Source organism: Cyrtonyx montezumae, unplaced genomic scaffold, assembly GCF_038088225.1.
Source record: "Cyrtonyx montezumae isolate F1298 unplaced genomic scaffold, pur_monq_1.0 scaffold_0, whole genome shotgun sequence".
NCBI lineage: Eukaryota > Metazoa > Chordata > Aves > Galliformes > Odontophoridae > Cyrtonyx > Cyrtonyx montezumae.
The window spans coordinates 4,732,354-4,755,684 of record NW_027071824.1 but is presented as its reverse complement, the minus strand read 5'-3'; the positions used below and the strand labels follow the sequence as shown (position 1 = coordinate 4,755,684).

Genomic DNA, 23,331 nt, shown 5'->3' with positions numbered 1-23,331 from the left:
ACCCATCACGAAGTATAGATGCCCAACCTTGCTCTGGATATCCTCCTGTGAACTATTGGTAGCTAATCCCTGCACTGAAAAACAACTTTTCTAAGAAAAGTCAGACCCATGGCTGACCTTTCTTATCTGAAGCAACACGATCTTGTTGTCCTTCCTTCCTCCTACGTTCACTGTACTTTTTCCTGTAGTGATTTTTTTTGAATGAGCACTGCATCGCCATACATAACATTATGGCAGCTGCTTAGGTTAGTTGTAGTTTATCACTATAATGATTGTAGTTGAACAGCAAAAAGGAGCTGAAGATAGTGAAGTAAGTTATGCAAAAGAAGTACTGATCACAGAATTGTAGGGGTTGGATATCTGACAGCAGGATATACAGTCCCTTTTCCATTATTCAATGTAAATAAGGGATTTAATGAAAAAGATGCAATGAGAAACACTCTGAGATGTGTCCTAGTATTTCAGAGGATTGCCCTGTGTGCCTTCCGCACATGAATATTCTCAATACCTTGTGTATTTGATCATGGGCAAACAGTAAAAGCTGGACCTGTGACCCCCTCTGTCTATTCTCAAGACTGAAGCACTCTAGTTCCCCCATGGCTTATGGCTGTTAAAAAAATAAAATAAAAACTGTTTTAACATGGACTGGAGAAAACTTATTTTACTCCTGCCCGTGTTTTCAAATATTTAGAAGTCCCTTTCTTCCCCATGTCTCAGCACTGACAAAAAGTGTCTGTTAAGTTTGTGATCTTCATTACTGTATTAGAATCAGTGTGACCTACAAGGTGTATTAATCAGTAGGTAGTAAGTGCTGAATCTACTGCAGCTTTATGAAAAGCAGTTGAGCCCTGTAATGAGTGAAACTGAGATGAATTTGTTCAATCAAAACGCAGCGTGGATGAAATGTTCAGGACAGCAAGTGGGGTAAGGGGTTTGACTGCCCCAGAAACGCTGGCCAGCCTTCTGGAAAAGTTTTAAAGGCTGGGTTATGAAGGGAATAAGTAGGGGAGAGACTCCCAAGTACATTTTCACTAACATAATGAGCCATGTCCTGTGTCATCTTGTTTGCTGATCCTTAATGTCCACGTGGATGTACACAGCTGTATCATTTCCTACTGTCAGATAAAATGCCCTTTGCAAAAAGCCCCTGAGTAGAAGGATGATGTTCCAGGTGTTATTTTCCTTTCTGTGTTTTTAGCTTGTGAGCTCCTTGGAGGGAAACTTGCTGCACTGTTTGGACTGAATGAGCCTAAATACAAATATGCAGCAGAGGAGTATACAATAGCGGATACAGGAGAGGATGTGCTTTTTTAACTCAACTCCTAAGCTTTATGCCACAAGATATTTTAAAAGCTGGTTTCAATCCTGAACAATTTATTATTGGAGTAAATTTGGTTCTGTAATACTGTTTCAATTAAAGTTATTTGGAATCTTCAGGAGAGTTTGAAGTGTGATTAGTTTGTGTCCTGTTACATGCTCCAATCCTCTATGGTATGTTCTTCAGTTTCTGTGTTTAAGCTGGATTTTGGTTGTAAATGATCCACAAAACTGAGCAGGTAAGAAGTTAGCACAGCCCCGGAGGGTTTATTTCCCAGCCTGATGAGGTGGGGTTGATGCAGGTGTGCAGCCAGGTTGTTCGTTTTAGTGTCGCTTTCTAGTAGCAGAATCAGAAATGAACATTATTCTGGGCCCTGGGGATGAATACTGGCCCCATTTTGGGGGCGGGAGTCAGGATATCATGTTAGCAGTGTCTTCTGAGGAAAAATCTTAAGAAATTGAGAGGCACCTTAGAAAACATTTTCTGAGCAGGAAGCACTCTTGGGAACGTGAGTGATAGAAAACCATTCTCCAAAAACAAATTATGGAATGCTTTTCTTTTGCTGTCACTAACTCTCTGAATGCCTCTATGAGTGTATCGCTCTGTTGCAACACTCTTGTTTTTATTAGTGGTGTTGGCTCTTGGGTAACACAGCTGAATAATGTTACACAGCTCCAATAGTTCTTTTACTAATCCCCTTCAGGAGCAAAATAACCTGCTCTGCTTTGTTATGTTGAGAGTGGTTATTGACTGCTGTGATAAGGGTTCAGCATTTAGTTGGTCAAAGTCCCATTGTTTCTTGAGCAAACTGCTGAAGATAGATGAAAATTGTGTTGGAGTCAAGTTTTTCTAGCAGTAATTTTTTTTTTAAGGAAAAAAAAACACCCAAAGACAGGATTATTTTAATATAGAGGAATAGAGGCTTATGGACTTTGTCATTTTACATTCACTTTGCATCTCTGAGGCCTGAATTTTAATTTTGGAGGTGAATCAGGCATGAGCTCTTGTGATATCAGCACAGTACATCTTTCCCTGAGGCCTGAAATTCCAGCTCACTCCAGTTTTTCTATAAAATGAATGTCTGCTTTGAAGGAGGGGATCTTTAAAAATGTCAGTGTGCTTTCCTAAATTTGCTTTCCCCAGTTCTAGTGCTTTGTAACAGAATTTTTAGAAGTCCTCAGCTCTGCTTATGTTTTCTTCAGTCTTCTACTTGAGCTCGATTCTCATTCATCAAATGCTATTCTTATTTATCTGTGACCTTCTTAAATTTGAACCATTGGTGCACAAACCCATTTACTTGTATTTTATCAGGCTCAGATAGGGGAGAGAGTGAGTAATCTGAGAGTAGCAGGGTAACAGAGGAGGTTTCACAGCTGAAATCTGAGCTGGAGGAGAATCCCATGCTCCGGAAGAGGCTGTCTCTAACATCAGCTTCTTGTAGCTTTTTGCTGCTAAACCAAAACTGATCAATTTCTAAAGCATAGTAGCAGATCAGCAGCTGGTGTTTCTACACTGTTGTTTTTCAAGATTTGTTTTAAATATGTTTTCCAGCTTCTGGTATTGTAAATATGTTGGTCTTACTGTGTGAACTACAGCTATAAATCAGCTGTGTGTAGTGGTAAATGGGAGCACTTGAAACTGTTTGTCAGTGCTTTAAGAGAAGATACCAAAGCTATTTACCTTTTATGTAATTAATGCCTTTCTGTATGTATGACCCATATTATGTCTTGATTACTAAATACTGAATGCTGCCATCCTGATATGCCTCTGAGTAAGGCAGACTATAGGCTATGAACGTAGGCATGGCTATAGCATAGCGTGTCTGTATTTTCACAGTACAGTATGTTTTTAACCTACCAGACACTAAAACAGCAATGCCATCACTGAAGAGAGAAGGGGGGATCAGGGACCTCTGTAGCATTGACTGCTTTATTTAAGCTCTGGTTGGAGCTTCTGCTGTCTGGCTCCCATTTAAGTGATCTTGGACCCATCGTTAGTTGATGCTTCAGAATATAGAAAATATGTTGCATGGGACAGTATGGTGCAATTCAGTATTCTGGTACATCCAAATCAGCTTGTGAAGTGCTGTTTGGTTCTGGGCCATTGCCAGTATTTTGTTGTTTGTCAAAGCAGCAGAATAGAGAAGAAAAAAAGAAAGGAACTCTTAGCAGGCTGAAAACATGTAAAACTTATTTCATGAAGCACGTGGCTCAACACTGATGATCATTATTGAATTCTTATTGCTCTCTGGCTTCTGTATTTTCTTTGTAAACTGCTGTCAGTATTCATAGGAAGGTAAGTTGGCTTTCTCAATGAACCAAGCTAATAAAATAAGAATGTATCTTTTCTGGTTGATGTACCACATCAGTAACCTCCTTATGAGATACAGAGTACTGTCCTACAATTACTTGCATGTGTTTAAGAAAGTGAGAAGAACATCTGGAAGAGTTGATTATGAAAAATGCTATGCAGGATGAGTTTCCCAGACAACATTTTGAAGGGATTTCTAAATAGTGTTTTTCCCTGACAGATCCATGATATTTGAGGAAAAAAATTGTGTTCAAAACTTGGTTCTGTGTGGGCCTGTGCAGCTTCTAGCTGGTGACACAGTGAACACAGTCCTCCAGTTGCTGTGATGTCAGTTGAAAATGCAAATCAATGCTGCTCTGTTGTATCTGCTGACACCTTCGTTTTCCATTTTTGAAACAGGTTAGTCTGAGTGCAGTTGCTCAGAACACAAAAGGTTTTTAAGGAGTAATATTCCCCCCCCTTGAAGCTGTTTTCTTTGAGCTAGTAAAGACTAAATTTCAGAAACGCAATCACAGAAAGCAGAGGTGTCTTTCATCTACATGCAAATCACTGTGATAAACCACGCTTGAGTCTCTGGGAAGATTGGAAATGACACAGCCTCCAAGCAAAACTGAGTTCAGCCCATTTCTGCATAACAAGTGCTGTAAGTGACTGAAAGCAATGAATTTTCCGTCACTTTCTCACAGGCTGTTGAGTGTCTCATTTCTCTGGCGTTTCTGTTTCTTCTCTGTTTCAGAACTGGAGAGTTGAATTCTTAACCTTTAAACTCTTGCTGTAGAAACCAGTGGCCAGCCTCAATAAATATTTCAGCTGAAATGACACACTCTGCAGGCCTGTCTGCACAACTAGGTGAAATAGTGAAATTTAAATGATTTCCATTACACAGCCCTATGGTCCTGTGATAACTTTAGTGTGCATCAGGTCCCAAGATTTTATAGCACAAGGCTGTGGTCAGTCAAACCAGTGGAATTTGTTCCTGTCAGTCCCATTAGTCATTCTCTCATCTGTTTTTTTTCTTCCTTTTTTTTTTTTTCTTCAAGCAGGGGCTGTGGTGGAGGCTTTTGTTTCTATTTCAGAGCCTTGAAAATGCCAGAGGAACCACTTCTTCAAGAACTTTTTGTGCTGTTATACTGCACTTCAATATAGGCAAATGTGCTAATTAAGTTCAGCCATTCCCAGGACTTTGCTGAGCCCAATACAAGAGTGAGGGATATCCCTTCAGCCCTCTATCCTGTGAATTAGCCTGGGACTTGTGGGAATGCCTGACTGCAGACAGGCATTGTTGTTTCTGTTTGGTACCTGATGGTATCTATGTTGGCAAGCTGTGGGTAAGGGTGAGAAAATGAGTGGCTGAGACCCAGAGGGAGTCTTTAGGGAAAGGGTGCTCAGCTGTGAAACTGGTACTCAGTTGTGTTCCACTTGTTGAAAAATAGAGTTGTTTGAATTACTTCTTTTTATGAAAGCAATTGAAAGGATCTTCTCCAGTGGCATCATTTTCTTGTCCATCTGTGAGCAATTGTGACTATATGCAATGACTGGAGAATAAAACCTGGGCCCCCAATCTTACTGCTTGTCTTGTCACACTGGGGGCTTGAGGTTGCAGCATAGGCAGCAGATCTCTGTTGCTGATATGGCAGCAGTTCTATACGTGCCTCCAAAGAGGCAGCAGAGATGTGATACATTCACTTTATTCCTGTGCTCTAGCTGCTTTAATTGGTGATCAAGCCCTGTTCTGACAGATGGTGCACAAACATGAAATAAAAGATGATTTACCAGCAGAAAGCTACCTGCATCTCACAAGAGACGATAACAGGTTACTGTGAGTGAAGGGGTGGCACTAACACCTCTGTCTGAATTAGGACATAACAGCTGTGCAACAGAGAGCTGAGTCTTGGGTGCCACACAGCTTCCCCAGAATGCTGTGTCCAAAGCCCCAGTGACCTATTTGGTTTGGGACTTAAGCAGCTTAAGGGATGATGGATCATTTCTGGCATTACCCCCCAGGTCGCTGAAAGAGTGAGATTTTCTAGTTGCTGACAAACAGCAAAACAAAATCTGGGGTCTACATCTCAGTTCGTTTGCTAACAATTTAAAATATCTATTTAGGAAAACATCTAGCTGCTCCTTCATCAGGCCTACGAAGATGGGTCCTAATTTGGCATTATAAAAAGCCTGTGCTAAGTGCTTTGACAAAAAGACACAGAGACTCTGAAATGAAATCTTATTTACTGTGGCAATACTAAAGTGCTAAATAAACAGACAAGCTCAGAAGGGCTGGTAGGATGTGGGTGGGTGAATAAATGAGCTTTGATGCTGATGTCAGTCAGCGTTAATTCCTATCCTTTGAAGAAAGTGCAATAAACACAGCTGCCAGGAATGTGATCTGAAATTGCCCTAATTAAATTAAATTTTCACTGAAATTAAAGTAGCTAAGCACCTTGCTTTGTCACCTTTATAACTGGACTAATTCAGATAATAAAGACTTTCAGATTCTTTCATGACTAGGTAGGAGGGTAGGCTTCTTAAATATATGTGAAGATCTGAGTATGGAAAAAAAAAGCTTGTAGAAATTCTGTGTACATACACATTTTGTTGTATTTTTCATTCAGAATTTATAACTTGATTTAGAATCTTTGATTTTCAAGAGGAAACAATCTATACTAGCCAATGAATTCTTCACAGAAATATGGGCAAGCTTTTAAAGTTTATGCATTTAACAGTAAAGAGAGAGTAGTGTGCTTTCAGTGGTTATTAACTATGCGTTGATCATGTATGGAAGCTATTCAAACTTTGCAAGTAACGTTTGGACAGGGCTGCCCCTTTTAGGAGAACCTGAACATAAAAATAGGGTTATTTTAGTACTTTTTAAATTATTATTCTGTTTTTGGAGCCAGTGTTTTTTGAAGCGATGTAACTAGTTACCAAGAACAGCATGGACAGAACTAAATAGCAGATATATATAATCTATATCTGAGTTACTGATTTTAAATCCTTTAATGCGATAAAAATATGAATAGATATATCTCTACATCTCTACATCTAATTTATAATGGTACTTTCTATCTGTGCCATGTGTCAGTTTCCAAAGTCTGTTAGTTATAGCAAATTGGTCTGATGAGGAGGGATTCCGTTAGTTACGTCACTTCCAAAGATGAACACTAGATGGCAATGGAAGACAGGAGCTGAGGAGTGGAACTAAAAGTGCCTGAAGTTTCCGAAATTCCTGCTCTCAGTGGAGGAGCGCTGGAGCATAAGCAGTGTTTTGTAGATATATTTTGTGAAAAGAAAGGAAAACTGTCACAGGAATTACAGAATTGTATGAGATGACTGAGCAGTCTTTTGAGCTTAGAGAAGAAATCAGCACAATTAGAGATTAAGTGGCAGAATGTGGTAATAAGTGATGAGGTCTGGTGGCAAAACTGGTGCTGAAGGGGGCTGAGCTTTCTTCTTTCACTTGCTCCTGCTGCTTTGAAAAAAGGAGATCTCTCCTTAAATTCATGTGTTCTTTCCCATTTATTTTTGCATTTGTGAAGCAATACTCCAGCCCAACTCTCAGCAGTTAAAAATGTCATCTTCCACAGCATTTTGTGCTCTGATCAAACACAAGGCTGATACAACAGACACATCCCTGGTGTTTGGGATGAATTCTGAGCCAGAATGCCAAACTATAAGGAGCCTTTAATAAAATCCACGTTGAGTGAAGAGGGTCAAGGGAACGGACCAGCATCTCTGACTTAGGCTGCAATCCCTGACTTCCCAGCCACGGGCAGTTCAACCCTACGTGTTCCACACAATTATGAGAGGCTTTTAAGGAACCCGTTATCCTCAGTCAGGTGAGAGCGTAGCAGCCTGTGGTGTCTGAGGGATTCACTGCAAAGTATGTAATGTTTTACTCTGGTCTTCAAAAAATACAAATGTGCCATTTTACTTAAGCTGTAAAAGCGAGCCCCCAGAAGTTAGCAGTGCCACACCTGTGAGTAGCTGTGTTTTGGCTCATTCTGTGTGCTAAATGAGGCAGAGATCCTTTGGGACAAAATGGTATTGGATCGTGCAATTAAAAACTAACCCACACGTGCAAGACGGCACAATTATGGCTGTGGCAAGCTTTTCCTGGTGTTTCAGCACTTAATCATTCCGCTGTTCTTTGCTATAGGGGACTTCATGCACCATATTGGGCTTTTTGTTCTGGGTGTGCTTGCACAGTGTGACAAAACCCCCATTCACGGGGCTCTCTGTGCCCTCTCAAGGCACACTGATCCTATTTTGGGGATTATGCATGCCACTGCCCTGCAGAAACTTGTGTCAGCCGTCTGCTGTCAAAGTCTTTTCCAGCTCTTTATTTCTGGTTGGAGATTGGGTAACGTTTCCCCTAAGCAAGAGCGGTCCAGGACTCGCTATAGGAGGCCGCCCGCGACCTCAGCGACTTGCGGCGCAGCGCTTTACTGCAGCACCCAATGGCCGCGGGCGCCGCTCAGGGTACGGCCGCCCGTACGCCGCGCCACACTCAAGATGGCGGCCGGCAGCTGCCGAGACCGGCGCCTCGCTCAAGATGGCTGCGTCCCCGCCTCCTTGCCCCGCCCCGTCGCCGGCGCCGACTTCCGGAGGGAGAGGGCGTCCGTCCCATGGTAACTGCGCCACGGCGGAGACGCCGCGGGGGCTGCTCGCTTCCTGCCGCGACCACGGGCTCAGGCAGGGAAGCGGCGGCCGCCTCCGGGCCATCACCGCGGGCAGCCCGCAGGTAGGCGTCCAGGGGCGGGCGGCTTCTCGGCTTCCCGCCTTCCCTCCTCGCCCGGCGTGCGGGGCGGGAAGGCGAAGGGAACCGCCGGGGGGGGGCGGTCCCGCGGCGGGAGGGCGGTAACGGCCGCAGCCGGACCCGAAGGGCACCTGCGGCCCCGGGCGAGGCGAGGCTCGAGAGCGGCGTCCTGCGGGGCGCGGCCTCGCTCCGCCCTTCCCCGCCCCGTCCCGCCCTCCGGGCCCGGCCTGGCCTCGGCGGCGGGCTGGTAGCGGGGCAGACGCGCTCGCTCCGCGTCTATTCAGCGCCGGCGAGTGCTGAGGGTTGGCTGGAGGAGCCGCTGCGGGGAGGGAGGGATGTACGGAGGTTGCGTCCGGTGTCACAAACAGCGCCCGCTGGCTCCTGCCCTTCTGATGGAGGGTGTTAAAAGTTCGCTCGGGAATGAATGCTTCTGTGTGGAAGGCAGGAGGGTGCTCTCTGTTTTCTCAGCCTCTGGGTTACGATGAAAAGTGAGGTTCCACAGATGGCTCAGAGCGTGTTGGAGAGCAGAGTCGTGGAATCATACAATGGTTTGGGTTGGAAGTAACCTCGAAGCACCCTGCAGCTCAGCTGCCCTGGGCCCCATCCAACCTGGCCTGGAGCATCTCCAGGGATGGGGCACTACAGCTCTATGGGCAGCTGTGCCGAGGCTTCATTGCCCCAAATAGGGACCCTCTCTTGCTCAGGAGAGGTGCAGAGAACCGTTACTGAAAAGATGTATCTGTAGGGTGTGCGTGCTATAAATGAGCAGAGCTGTCTGATCAGAGTGCAAGTAGCTTGCTAGAGAGAGCACCTATGAAACTGCTGGCTTGGACACAAAAAAAAAAAAACACTTGAGATAGCATCAGTAGACTCATTATTAAACACTGTCAGCCATGAAAACATTGATTAGTAAAGTTACAGGGGAATCAAGGGGCAAGAAAGCAACTAGGGTAGATAAGGACACAGGATCTTCCTGAGGGTGAATTCCTTAGCTGGGCAAAGGGAGCAGAACCTGGAGGAAACAGCCTGCAGAGATGGAAGGGGATGTACTGCGAAACAGTCTTCAGAGTGGGGATTTGAAATCACAGAATAGATTTATATTGCAAAGAACCTTAAAGATAATCTAGTTCCCATGCCTCGCCACGGGCAGGATTGCCACCCACCAGATCAGGCTGCCCATGTTTATTAGAAAACTGTAGTACTTAAAATATCAGCCTTTATAGGTTCTTGCTGCAAGCGCTTGAGTTTGCGGTCACTAAATTGTTGACCATAACAAATAACAATGTTTATAAATGTTTGCTTGGAGGAGGACTTGTGCTTTAGCTTTTCAGCAGCTCCTATAAACCACATCTGCTCTTGAGAAGCTGATAGTACAAGTGAGCTGAGGTACAAATTAAAAAGGCTAAAGAAACAAACAAACAAAAAAACTTGATGGTTTAGTCATTATCTTTAGACTGGAAGCTTACAGAACACAGCAGCCTTTCCTGACGGTATTCTGTTTAGGAAAATAAATTGTAATGTGGTCATTGTATTATGTATTTTAGAAATCATTAAATAAAAAGCAGAATCAAATCTTGCAGAAGGATTTATTTTCTCTTTCACGGCAAAGTGAGTAATGTCCTGTAGTAGTATAGTAGCCTAGTTTGAGAACACAGTTGTTCTGGAACCAGAAGCTTAAATGTGTGACATCAGTTAAAAGCAGATGGGTGTTGAAATTAAGGCCTGATACATGCAGAATGTGGAAGACCACTTTAAGATTTGAGACTTTGTAGTGAGACTCAGGGAGATTTTTCCCTTTTGTGTGCAGTGTCTATAAGTGGCCAGTAAAACACAGCCATTAGGTTTTCCTTATTAATCTGCTTTTGAATTCCCTGGGGCTGATATAAGGTTACTTATGGGTTGCAATGTGATCAAGTAAGGCTTGCTCACCTGCGTAGGAGCTGGAGAAGAGCAGTGCTGGTGTTTGGGCTCTCCTGTGCAGGGACTTTGCTTCAATCTGTTTTCCTTCTCCTGCTAATTATTAATAGGCAAGACATGACTTTAAGAGGAAGCTTGCTCTGTATTTATTTATTGTTAGCAGACGTGCTTAAGCGTCGCTGAGAAAGGTGGATTTTTTTTCCTTTGACTTTTTCCTCATCTTTCTGAATCTGTTTCTATTGCTGACTGTTAGAGAGAGGCATGTGAAGCTTTTTACACTGATCAGAGAATTACTGTAGCAGGAACAAAAGATGTTGATATGGAGAGAACAGTCCCAAAGGGCCCTGGGAAGAAAGAGATGGAATTCAGCTTAGTAGCCTTCAAGAAAGTCTCACTGTAGAAGAGGTGAAAAATAAGACCATAAAAGAACAAAGGTAAAAAGCACATGTGAAAACACTTAGTTCTCATAATGTTACCCTTTCCCATGAGGAGTCTTTCTGAGTGGCTTTCATAGTAATGTTTCTCATATGTTAACCATAGATGTGAGAAGTAAGCTTTGCTCTCCTCTAAGCCTTTAACAGAGATGATTGATTTATTAGCTTTGATAGAAGTATAGAATTACTTGCAAACTTTGAAATACATAATAAGCACCTCAGATAATTAGCAAGCATACCGCTATCTTTCTTCAAAGCGATCGATGGAATTAATTTGGTTTGGTGACCGTGGCTATTTTCTTGTTCAGCAGCCATATGGTATTTCTGAGTTCAGTGTGACTTCCTGTGAGCAGCTCTTACCAAGTCAGCTGTGCTTTGGTGTGAAGTGCAACGAAAATTAAACACTCTTGGAAGGTGTGAAAATGCTCTTTCTGATTACTAAAAGAGAAAAAAGACAGGTTGCCTTTCTGCCCTAAAGCATGTTGCTTTGTGGCAGAAGAGTGGACTGTAACCTCTAAATTATATGTTTAGTGAGACTGTAATGCTAAAATATTCAAAGCTTTCAACTCCTGCTTGCTTGACACTGAGGGTTTTAATCAAAATAACTTGTCAGATTGATGTTTTGTTGTAAACAAAGTACTTCTTAACTCTTAAAAGTGAAAGCTGTGTTACTGTAACTTGTTCTAAAGGGACCTCTCCTAAGTGAAGTATAATACGCTAATGAGTCCTGATAGTAATAGAGCAGCAAGATGAAATTTCCATCTGAACTTTGATTTTGAGGCTTGTAGTAGTTGAAGACTATCTGTCAAAAAAAAACTTTTGAAACACCTCATACAAGTCAAGAGCATGGTGCAGCTGACTCAGTGAAAACTGGAATAACAGAAGATGCCTTGGCTAGGAAGCCCATGTATAAAGTAACTTTTTAATGATAAAAGGTGAATTCTTGACACTATCCTTTGCTATCTGTGCATATTACTCACAGCTTAACTTTCTCTGAGGCAGATTCTCTTGCATTCAGTGTTAAGGTAAATCTGGCTGGTAGACTGTGGGGAAGGAGGACTGGAGTCAGCTGGTGGTGTGGGAGGAAGAAGATCTGAAAGCAGAAGTGGTGAGGCTGGATGAGCAGGGTGAGGAGAAGCAAGGATGGGGTGGGGGAAGTGGTGATCACCCTTAAGGCTGCTGGTGGAGACATTGTAAGAAGAGAGGGCTGTGGGGAGGGAAGGTGGCACTGAGGGGAGACAGAATAGCTGGGTGATGGATAGGTAGGTAAGAAGCACAGAATCATGGAATATCCCAAGCTGGAAGGGACTCATAAGGATAGTAGAGTCCAACCCAAGGCTTCACACAGCACCATCCAAAATCCAAACCTTATGTCTGAGAGCACTGTCCAAACGTCCCTTGAACTCTGGCCCTGGGGCTGTGCCCACCACCCTCTGGGGTAGACCCTATCCCTAACCCACAGCTGCCCTTCCCCTGGCACAGCTCCATGCCATCCCCTCGGGCCCTGTCGCTGAGAGCAGAGCTCAGCTCTGCTCTCTGTGAGGAGCTGCAGCTACCATGAGGGCTGCCCTCAGCTCCTCTGCTCTGAGCTGAGCAAACCCAACAGCCTCAGCTGCTCCCCATTTTCTTATTCCTCCCTCCACATATTTCTGTAGTGAAGGTGAAAAGCTTGTGCTCTGGTTGGCTGGTGCATTCAGCAGATGTCTGGAAATGGTTTGCCTTCTGTTTGCAAGTATCTGAGGAAAGTTCTCACTGTGTATCTTAATCTACAGCACTGAGTTGTTTTTGTAGAGACAGGCAAACGCAGCATGATAAAACCATTCTTGTGCTGTCTCTAGCACAGCACAGTTCTTGTGCTTTTGTAGCACAAATTAATAAAAATGACTAAATTAAGCCATAACTATTAACAGATGTGTGCTGTATTTTATTCTTGTTCAGTCTCTCCTTGTTAATGATCTTGACACGCAGATAAATGGTCAGGAGGCAGCTCTAGCTTTAATAGGAGGAAATGTATTCTTGTCATCTGAAAACATTTATGTTCCAGGCTCAAGTGTGCATTCTAAGCAATAGCTCTTTCTTGTGCAGGGACACGGTGCTTGGAAATTCAGCTGCTGTTATCCCTGCGTTGCTAAGGATCTCTGGCTCCCTGGAGCTTTAATTCTTCATCTTCTATCTTTATGTAACTAAGGTTGGGCAAGGGCTATGAACAGACGTCTGTTGTAGGCTTCCTGATATTTCTTCGTGCCGCTGCTGCCCGTGTGTGTGATAAGGTGTGCTTGTTGAAGCTGTAAGGAGTAAATCTCAAAGGCAGGCAGCTTTATTGCTACACCTAACACTGTGCTTGTTGCTTGCTTTCCCAAAGTGCCATGCTTCATAGGTGTTTGTAGAGAGTACTGATGAGCACTGTTTCAAGTTTGAATGTCCCAGGTACACTTGTAATTGTCTTATGACTTGTACTTGCTCAATCAGTGAGTTTTCTTTAGAAGTATTTCAGATGTAATGCAACAAATATTAAGAAATCGATATATTTTTTTACATTTTTAGTTTATACCAGAGGCAAATGGGTCTCCCTGTGTTCAAACTGCATCTCTCAAAGTGCCTCTCTGTGATTAAATATTTATGTACAGAATGGAGCATCAAGAGGGGAGATTAGAGAAGATGCATTTTGTAAACATAAAATCCATTCTACCTGGAATGTGAGTGGAATGATGCAGCTCAGATTACAGTTTTGCTGCAGGGAAGTGCTGGAATTAAAGCTTTTTTTGTCGGGCCTCGTCTGTGCTCTTCTGAGTTAAACACATTCCTATTAATTGTAAGACCTGGTGGGTTCCCAGTGCCTATAGACTGAGGCTTAAGGTATTTCTAGGCCTGAAGTGAGACTAAAAGGCTTTCTTCCATTTTTTTCCCATTTCTTTTCTTGGAATGCGCCTACTGTGCTCAGCAATGTGGCTGATACGAGATGTTTCTGAAGATAAAAACGTTTAATACCCATGGCTGGTATTCCAATATTGAAGTTGCATGCTGGGCAATGGTTTTTTGAGGTCACATGAGAACTTGGTTTTGTGCAGACAGCTTTGGGTGGGAGGAAGGAAGGAGGGGGATTTTGAGAACCAAGAGTAATTAATTAAAAATTGCCACAGCTACAGTGTTTTGGGCTTAGAAAATTACAGAGTACCATGCTATGTAGTTTAAATATCTAAGTTAAAATATTTTCTTTAATATTATGTATGCTGTTCAAAATAATTACATAAAGCTGAAGGGAATTTTTTTGCTGTTGGAATCAACTTTACCCTAGTCTAAAACATGTGTTCTCACTTATTGTTGATAGCTTCTTTAATACCAGAAAAAGCTCCAGCAGGTATTGCAAGAATTCAGTAACTTAATCTTAACTCTTTGAAGTCAAATCATGTGAAATGTTTTAATTCTATTGCCTTTTTGTAAAGGCATCAACATGACATACGAATCATCATTAAACTGAAAACTAAAGTCACTAATATAGCTTAGAACTCACTGATACGAAAGTGAAGTCTGGGGCTCTGAAAAACAGAAGCTTTATAGTTCTGAATTAAACATCATGTATTTTCTCTGAAACTTTATGGTTGGAAACAGAAAAAAAAAAAGTAGAATTTGCATCAAAGCTTTTGGAGAATTAAAAAACAAACAAACAGTATTTGTAAACATGTTGCCATATGATGGTGTTAATACATTACTTTTGTCACCAGTTTCTGTGTTGTGGTTGGTCAGGCACTACAATTGGGCCTTCCAGAGGCAGCTGCTGACCTGCTGGGTCAGGAACTGTTTTTCCCTGCTTAACCTGCTGTTAGGCAAAGCCAGTTTCAGATCTGCTGCATATCAGCACTTTGGCAACTTGTTCTCTCTTAAAAAAAAAAAAAAAAAAAAAAAAAGGTAGAGATGGCATTAGTGGGAAAACAGTTACTGGCTTTGTGAGCAGTGCTGTCGAGTTATGACTAAGTATATTGATTTGTCCAGCCAACATAAACTCCAGACAGATTTTTTTTTTCATGGCCTTTCCACGAGAGGGTCACATGGCTGTTTGTTATTGCCCTGAATATTGAGCTCTATGAACCACAGTGCTTTACGGTGAAATAGAAAAGTTTTGAAGAGGTTGTTTGGAAACAGACTTTCATCGCCAATGTGTCTAGAAGGTGGCTGTTTGGGGGGAGTCTGTCTCTTTCTTCTTAATTTTTCAGAATCTCTTACTTTGCAGGAGCTCTTCAACTTTTGTCACAGCTTTCCTGATAACACATGCTATACAGGGATTAATTTTTGGAAATGTGAACTACTTTTTCCTAAGCAGGACCGACTCACTTCTGTTTGCCTGTGCCAAACATATTTTTGTTTTTCCTTAAGCTATCATCTTTTCCTCTAACCTTCAATGATGATTTGAACACACTATTTCAAGTTTCTTGATGTATGCATAACATAGGCTACTAAATCTGTAAAAGCTGCAACAAAAACGTGATCTGAAGCTGTAATAATGGGTCTGTGTATTTGAGGCCCGTCAATAATTATCAGAGCTCCTGCTTGTCTACCCTGCTATTCGCTGCTTCCCTTTCCCTTTGAGGGAAGGGGTAGATGGTCAGAGGTTCCAAGGTAAAATTGAGCAGACTGATAACATTGGGGCTGAATGATATCCTGAAATGAATGTGCTGCCTTCTCTTCAAGGCTTAATGCCAGCTGCTTTTGTGAGCCCTGTTAAGAGAATGTTCTGTGGTATCACCAGTGCTTTTACTGGAAACTGGTACTGGTATTTTTGTTGCAAACTTTCTTCATTGTGTCACAGCTTTAACTAATCAGAATGACCGGGGCGGAGTGGAAAACAAATAGAGTAAGCAAAAAGATTGTGCAAAGTAAATATTTATTTTGGTAGTTCTTAAGAAGTGTTTATCTCTTGAGTGAGCTGCTTCTGAGTAGTCTTTGGCCATGACCTGTTTATAATAACACACTGTACGGGTGAAAGCAAGCACTCATGTTCATTACAAAGGGGAGAGCATGTGGATGCAGCACTTTTGTTCCACTTCTTCGTTTCTTCTTTTTCGTTGCTGCCTTTTCTCAGTGCTTGACCTTGCCTAGACTAGCTTCCTGAAACCCTTATCTATGATGTAAACGTCAGCTAGTTCAGTTGTAGGTATGGCTGCCATGTGCAGCAGCTATGATCTCTCTGTGGTTAACGTTCTAGTTTGCAAAGACAGCACTTGTAGAAGTTTGTAATTTGTATTTCTCAACATTTCCCAGCAGTGTGGTCTTGCCTCCTGCTTTGCAAATTCTTCATGCTGATGCGCTCATGGCCTGAGGCCTCACAATTTGCTAAGCCTGCAAGAAACTACTTGCTTAGGTTGGCTTTCTGGTTAGCAGGTTGAATGAGCTTTACACGTGGTCAGATGCAAAATGGGATGATGGGTACAGCTTCACTGGAACAGGAGGGGAAGGACCTTATTTGTTGTTTGTGAACTAGTCAGTGATCGGTTAGGTCACTTCCATTTGTAAATTAAGGCTTGGTTTTTCCAGTTTAGCAAATTGGATTAGTGATAACTTGAACATAACGCTGGGTGTTTACTAATTTAGGGTGCGGGTAAGGAGCAGTGGGGCTGAGTGGCAGAAATATCTGAAGAAGTTATTTGGTTGGAACCTTGATGGAGAATGGAGAAGGTTAGTTTAGATGAACTTTTCTGGGTGCGTACCTGAATGAAAGTACAGATTTTTCTCTACAAACTGTCTGTTTACCGTGTTTGACCTGCAGGGAGGTCAGGTGGAAAAGAACTGCCAGAGAGCAGGAGACTGTGAAACCATCGCAGTACATATTTTGTAAGCTTTTCTAATGGAAAAAAGTTTGAAGGTAGTAAGTAGACATAAATGTTCTGAAAGCCAAATTGGTAAGCAGTTGAATCTCCTCACATGATACGCTATCAAGTCTTGTGGCTTTGAGAGAATCAAATGTGTTTTTAGTTTGAGTTTAGTCAAATGGTATTGCTCGTATGGAAAAGCAAGGAAATGTTTCTCTAAACACAGTGAAGTTGGTGAAGAACCTGAAGTAGTTTAATGGAGCACTGTCAGACCAGAAGGATGTCTAGGCTGAACGGTCTCTGAAGGGTTCTGGCACCAATTTTGACTTGGATGAAAAGTTAAGGCAATGCAGCATTAGCACAGATGGTACTGAGGTGAGGGGCACTGCACGAGTGCTGGAAAACAGGGTCAGGGTTCTGAATTCGTTGAAGAAACTGGAGAAGTAACCTGGGGGTTAATATGCCTTTCAGGTGAGGACAAGACTTGAGGTCCTCTGTTAGTTTATGGTCTCTGCACAAGTGGGCAGTGGAAAAATAGAATGAATTTTGTGCAAAGGGTCCGGGGAATGTTGCACTTAAACTGGATGTGATTCTGTTAACATAAATGTTGGGAGTGAGTTAGATATACTGAAATCTGCAAGCCAGATAATTTTTTGTAAATAACGTGATAGTCCTTCATTCTAGATTTAGGCATCCCTCTTCAGGAAAAGCTAAACTTCTTAGAGAGGGTATAGATGCAGGTAAAGAGAACAGTGTTGAAAATACCATTTTTAGTTTTAAATGATGTTGTACTTTTATAAGAATTGATTTTTTTAAGTAACAAAAACTACAGGAAGAACTGTGTTTGATTGAGATATAAAAAGGTGTTTGCTACAGCTGTTCTGATGACAGAACCATCAGTAATGAGTTTGAACTGCAGCAAAGATGTGTAAGTGGATGCTAGAAAAAACTGGATTGCTGGAGCAGATCTGTTAGGGAGACTGTGGTATTTCCATTTTCAGAGTGCCTTTTAAGGCATGGATTAACTATGTCTAGACCTTGCTTTTCTAATCCCATTCTGAGAGTCTGAATTAGCTGATTTATTGAGCTTCTTTCCAACCATTGCTTTATAGCACTAGAAACTCCTAGAATAGTTTCTGGAAAGCTGGGCCATACAAATTAAAGAGATATCAGAATGGTTAATAGCGCTGGGTTATTAATCGCTTTCTCATTTCGTGCTAATGGGTCTTGCTATCAAAATAGCACATCTGTACTCTCTCATTTCCATTCCCAACCCTTCAAAGAAAAGTAATATTGCATAACAAGGGAAAAATACTTTTATGAATCTTCTGGCTTACTTCCACATAGTGACTGTAAATATCTTCTAATTGATATGCTAAGCATATACCGGCAGCTACAGACTTCCAGAATAATCTTTCTTTGACAACTTCTTACAGAATTTTGGAGACGAGGGTGAAATTGCACTCATAAACCCCTATGGTAAATTTGATAGCAAACTCTGAGATTTCAGACTGCTTTGCTCATTACTCTGAGTTAGAATTAAGATATGAAATAAAACATACCCTCATTAGCAGATAGCAGCCTTTATCTTGCACGCCCTTTTTCCTAAAACTAGCAATTAAAATGCACAAATGAGAGGCAGTGGAATCTGGCAGCAGGAACTTGGACCTAGGAGATAGAATTGTTGCCATCTTAATCTTAGATACGGCATTGAATTATGATTTGCTGAAGGGCATGTTTAGTTCCTGGCCCCATTTTCTATGCACAGTGTGTAACGCTCTAAGGATTAATTTTTGTCTGTAGCTGCAGATGTGAAGGTTCTTTAGACACGTATCTCTTCTGCATTAAAAAGTAGTGTGTAAGCTCAAGTGTTTTCTTATTCTTGGATTCCTCAGTTGTTTGGATTCTTCTTTTACAGTATCTTAGATGGAAGAAAAGCTGGTTAACTTTTTAGTAGCTTAAAAACATCCATCACAGTAGAGTTACTGTTCATGATTTTCTTAACTTTAGTATCTGGAAAAGTACAGTCTCTTTTCTTCCTTTGCTCTTTTCCTCCCCACTGCTGCTGGCAGTCTCTTTGCTCAAGGAGTTCCAGTGTGTGGCACGGTTGCTTGACTTCCCTCAAGATCTGTTGCAGCACAGGTAGTTTGTACAACTTGCATTTTGTTGGAACCCCAGTTCTATTGGACTGCCTCACCTTTCTAGGTGAGGAGGCTGTGTCAGTGTTAACTGATGTGACTTGCAGTGTTGATACAGCAATTTATTATTTTTTTAATCTGGAGTTCCTTACGAAGCCAGGGGGCATGCTGCTATGACTTAATTCTGTTTTGACAAACCAGCAGTGTTGAAGAGTGAGAGGGTGTGTGGAGTCTTTAGGGTAATGAAATGCCTTTTTAAAAGCTGATGGCATCAGCCTGAAATCCCTGTGGGTTTTTTCTGCAGGTGTGGGTTTTAAGTTTGGGCTCTACTGACGTTTGCATCCAGATTTATTATTACTGTGTCACCCTACAGGGTTTATAGTTCTTTCAATGTATTCTCTGTGAAAGAACTGGCATCATATTTTAAAAGGTTATGTTGAAGTCTGGTTTCCACAGCACAAGTTGCCATGGATATGTCAGGATCTTAATGTTTGTTTGCAGAGGAACGGAGGAGAGAAGGTTCGTGCTAGCTGTTTTCAAATTAGTGTTTTGCATCCAAAGGATGCCGTTCTCGCTGGGAGTTACCTGTGGGCATTAATTGCGCTGTCTACTTTGAGAATGGATCAAGTTCATTATGGAATGAGTTCATGCAGAAATGTCTGTGTATATCTTTATTTTATATTAGCTTTTTAGTTGTCCAGGTGCATTTCTAGGTTACTTTTATTCCTCTGTGGTAAAGTAAGCCTGTTTGTTGTGTGCCCTGCAGTACTTTGGAGCCATGTCAATCAGCATTTAAATAGGTAGACATGAGAGTTCAGGAACTAAGGAATGCAGTGTTACTACTGCTGTATTAAATACAAAATACCTGCTGACTTTTGTGCTTCTTCATGAAGCAAGGGAAGGTCCAAGATTTCCTGTAATCTGTGAAAATGAAGTGGTGATTTTTGTCTTGCTGACAAATTAAAACATGCATCTCCTGCATACCCTGAGATGTGAATAGATTAAATGCATGGGAGAGGCTTCTTGCTTAAAACAGTACTCAAAGTTTGTTTTCAGTCTATTCTTTGCTTTTTTAAACTATGTGCTTAGTTTCCTCCTTGATTCTGATTTACTTTTCTCCCATTCCAAAATAAGGATCACGAGGATGAATGTGTTCATGCAACCGCTCAAATCTTGATCCAGGGACGCGATGTGCTGACTTCCAAGCCCATGCAAACTACCTGCAGAGCATGCCAGAGCCTGTCACTGGAAAAAGTGTGTGACGAAAACAGGATTCAAATGATGACTTGCTCATTGCCCAGATCACATTGGTAGAAGCATGGTCAGGCATGTTTGAAAATCTGATGAAGATCAACCCTATCTTTTTTTTATAGAGAGAAGGTACAAGTAGACTAAATACTGGTAATATCTTATCCTTAGCTCTGCTAAGGTTGTGACTACCAACTCCTACAGGAGACATGGTTAACTTCTTTGTCATAAGAAGCTGAAAGGGTAGCCTAAAATCAAGAAGTAACCCAGTGGAAAAGAAAATAGAAAGTGGAAAGAGTGAATGCTCTCACGTGGCTAAGTGGGGAAGAAGAGCGTGTATTAAAGAAGCAGACCTTTGGAAGACAGTTAACCATTTTAATGAGGCAAATAATTTGCAGCAGTTTTCTTTGTAAAATGCAGCCTTGTGTGCATGCCAGGAGTAAATTTATTACTCTGGAACTCCACTGTCAGAAGGCTTTGTCCCATCCCACTTCATATGCAAAGGAGAGTGTCTTTAGGGGCAGAAACTTGGAGATTCTTCTGTCACCAGTGTAGCATAGTTCTGGGTACCAGTCCACATTCATTCAGCTGTAGACCTTCTTCTAAAGTTCTTCTAGGTGTGAAGCTTACTAAAGGTGTCTTTTTGACAGAAGTGTAATTGTCTTGTACCTTGTATCATAAACGTGAAATGCTTCCACAAAGGAGCATCTAGTGTATTTTAAAGTGTGTAAATAAAACATCCTTAGTGTGTTAATTTTAGTAAGGTACATCTGAACTGAATTTCCAAACTGATGAAACTTGTTCTATGCATTTGGTATCCATAGCAATATCTGCAGAGGTGTCTTGTCTGAAGTGATAGAGATGTGTTATGGATTGTGCCTTTTATGGAAGAGCTTGCTTTATTTTATCTATGTAATGCAAAATATCTCAAGTGATTCATCAAGATAAATACCACTTAGCAGTCACTGCCATTAAATATCTTCCTTTTCCATTCAGAATCTGCAACGTGTATTCTGTGCTTCCTGTATGTGATTGGAGATGCCATTAACAGAGTCCTTCCTCCGAGCCAAGCACCCAATCAGAGAATGCGGGGAAAGCTTTATCTTGCAGTACAGCGAGGCAAACTGTAGTTTTCTTGGACAATGTTCAAATTCTTTGGGAAGAAGGTGGATATAAATTGGAGCTTTGGGTAATCTGCTTCTTTGGCGGATCAATCTCAAGCCTTCTCTCTAAGCAGATTTCTAGATAAAGCCTTTTTTTTCCCCTAATAATCTTGTAAGTCTATTTCTCCATATTTGGAAATAGTGCTGTAGTGAGAAAGGTCACTTTGGGCTATTGACAGGGGAAGAAAACCCGAAGAGGAGCATACATCTGTTGGATTACCTCATTTTCCATCAGTCCCCTTGGCCAGCTCCAGCAGCTAGCTAGCTTCCAAAGCTAACGCTACCAGCCCTCGAGGTCGGGGATATTCATAGACCAATGTCCCTTAACTGTTCTCAGATTTCCCTTAACATGCAGTCAGAAGCCTCAGATACAAAGAATCATGGGAAGGAGAAAATCCCTAATGCTAGCTGAAAGCCCCGTTCTTATTCCAGAGGGTGGACGGTTCTTGTGAGCACGTCCATACGAAGGAAGCTGGGAACGACGTTCTTGAGCTGTGCTTGTCTCCACTTAAGTGTTGCAAAGCAGTTTGTGTGATATGTGTTTTGAACCTACTACAGAAGTGAATAAAACCATAAGGTGAGAATGCTGGATCTGTGTGAAGTATCAGATTCTCCTACACTGGGGAAGGATTCATAACTATTCATTTTCTCTCAGTATGTTCACAAATGGTTTCCTGTGTGAGAAACAAGCTTCTTCTATGGCCTGTAAAAATCAGTTTTCGTATGCTGAATTTGAATTCTTCAGTATTGTTGATTCTCAGTAATCTGCTTTTGATGTGATTCTTTGCTTATGGGAGGAGGGTGACCACGGATTGCTGGTTGGTGCATTTGCTTTTGAGAAGCTGGTCCCAAACAACAGGCTAGGTTTCAAACTGGGCTGCAGTTCCCTGTGTTGCAGACAGGAAGTGGCAGCCTCCTAAAAGCTCGTGATTTGCACTTCTGGGGGGAACTCTCTGTTGAGATTTGTTATTCTTGATCTCTATGGGTATTGCTTGTTTAAGCCAGATGCTTTTTATTCATCATATGTGCTGAGTGCCTGAAATAAATTACGTAGCTATGCTCAGTTTAATAAATGAAGGCATATTTTCATTTATTTTTGATTTCAAAAGGGGACATCTCTGCTGGATGGTGTGTGGCAGTTCTGTAAGGCTGCCAGGTTTTGGGAAGTTATGTACTGAGAATTTTTTTTTTTAAGATAGTTTTCTTACAGGGTGTAGCTGAATGCATACTGCTCAGTCTTTCTTCTCTTGTGATACTTACTTCTTCTATGTGGATTAAACGTTGCCTTGATGCTCTTGTCTTAAAATGGTGACAAATATGTAGACTTAACAGAATGAGTATTAAGAAATTATTCTTCCCATTCTTCACATTTGAATAGCTGTGCTACTTAGTCACGTTGGCAGTTGCTTTCAGAGACAACTTGACTGAAATTTTGAGAAAATTCTTTGTTTTTGATGTGATAACTGATTTCAGTAATCCTTAATGTTGTGATCAAAGCACTGAGACCTAAGACCTCAGAGACCTTATTATGTTTGTTTTTGTGAAACATAACGGTAGTAGTCCAGAGTCTCTGTTTTGTTGTTTTACTCCTTTCTCCTCATTTTGAGACTACTGTGAAACCATTTCAGATATTTAGTACTAGAATTTCTTCTTTGAATTTCTGGGGGAGAGGAGAAAGACAAAAACAGACAGACCTCTAAAACAGATGAAATGTAATTACTGTAAATAGGAGGTTAGCTGTTAATTTCAGAATTGTAGTAGTCTTGAAGAAAACACTTGGATGTGAACGTACCCAAGTATGTATGCATTCTAACGTCTTATATTTAGCAAGGGACCCTGACTTCCCTTAATTCTACTTAGCTGTGAAGCTTTTGTTCCTTTTCCATGATAGTCTAGGCATTTTAGCAGCTGTCATTAATTGTGAGGTCGAGCAGTTGGAATGCTAGTTGGAAACACACGGCGCACGTTGTCAATATCTTGAGGTACAGATGATGGTAAATAATGCTGTCACTGAAAATCTTCGTAGGCGTTTTCAAAAATTGTGAGAAATCTGTCAGCACGTGTTGATTTTGTTTTATCCGGACTTTGGTATTGTTGGCTGTGGATAGAATTATGCACAAAGCATAGTAAAATGAATTTCAGGGGAAGATGTTTCGCTGTAGGTTGCTAAGCATGTATGGAAAAGAAAAAAGTCACTTGCTGACCCAGCTGTAGAGAGTAAAGATTAAACCAGCAGTAAGAATGTC

The 23,331-nt window shown here is 41.6% G+C and overlaps 1 protein-coding gene across 3 annotated transcripts in view; it reads left to right on the top strand.

The window, feature by feature from the left end:
• The first annotated feature begins 8,244 nt into the window (after nt 1-8,244).
• The window catches only part of DISP1 (dispatched RND transporter family member 1), an 84,958-nt gene continuing 69,871 nt past the window's right edge, over nt 8,245-23,331 (top strand). For 2 of the 3 annotated variants that reach the window (XM_065740474.1, XM_065740388.1), the window contains exon 1: nt 8,245-8,366. In XM_065740474.1, the coding sequence (XP_065596546.1) occupies nt 8,251-8,366 (116 nt within the window). In that variant the 5' untranslated portion in view covers nt 8,245-8,250. Of the gene's footprint in view, nt 8,367-11,612; nt 11,668-23,331 lie in introns of those variants that run through there. The other variant, XM_065740546.1, reaches the window with a different exon arrangement.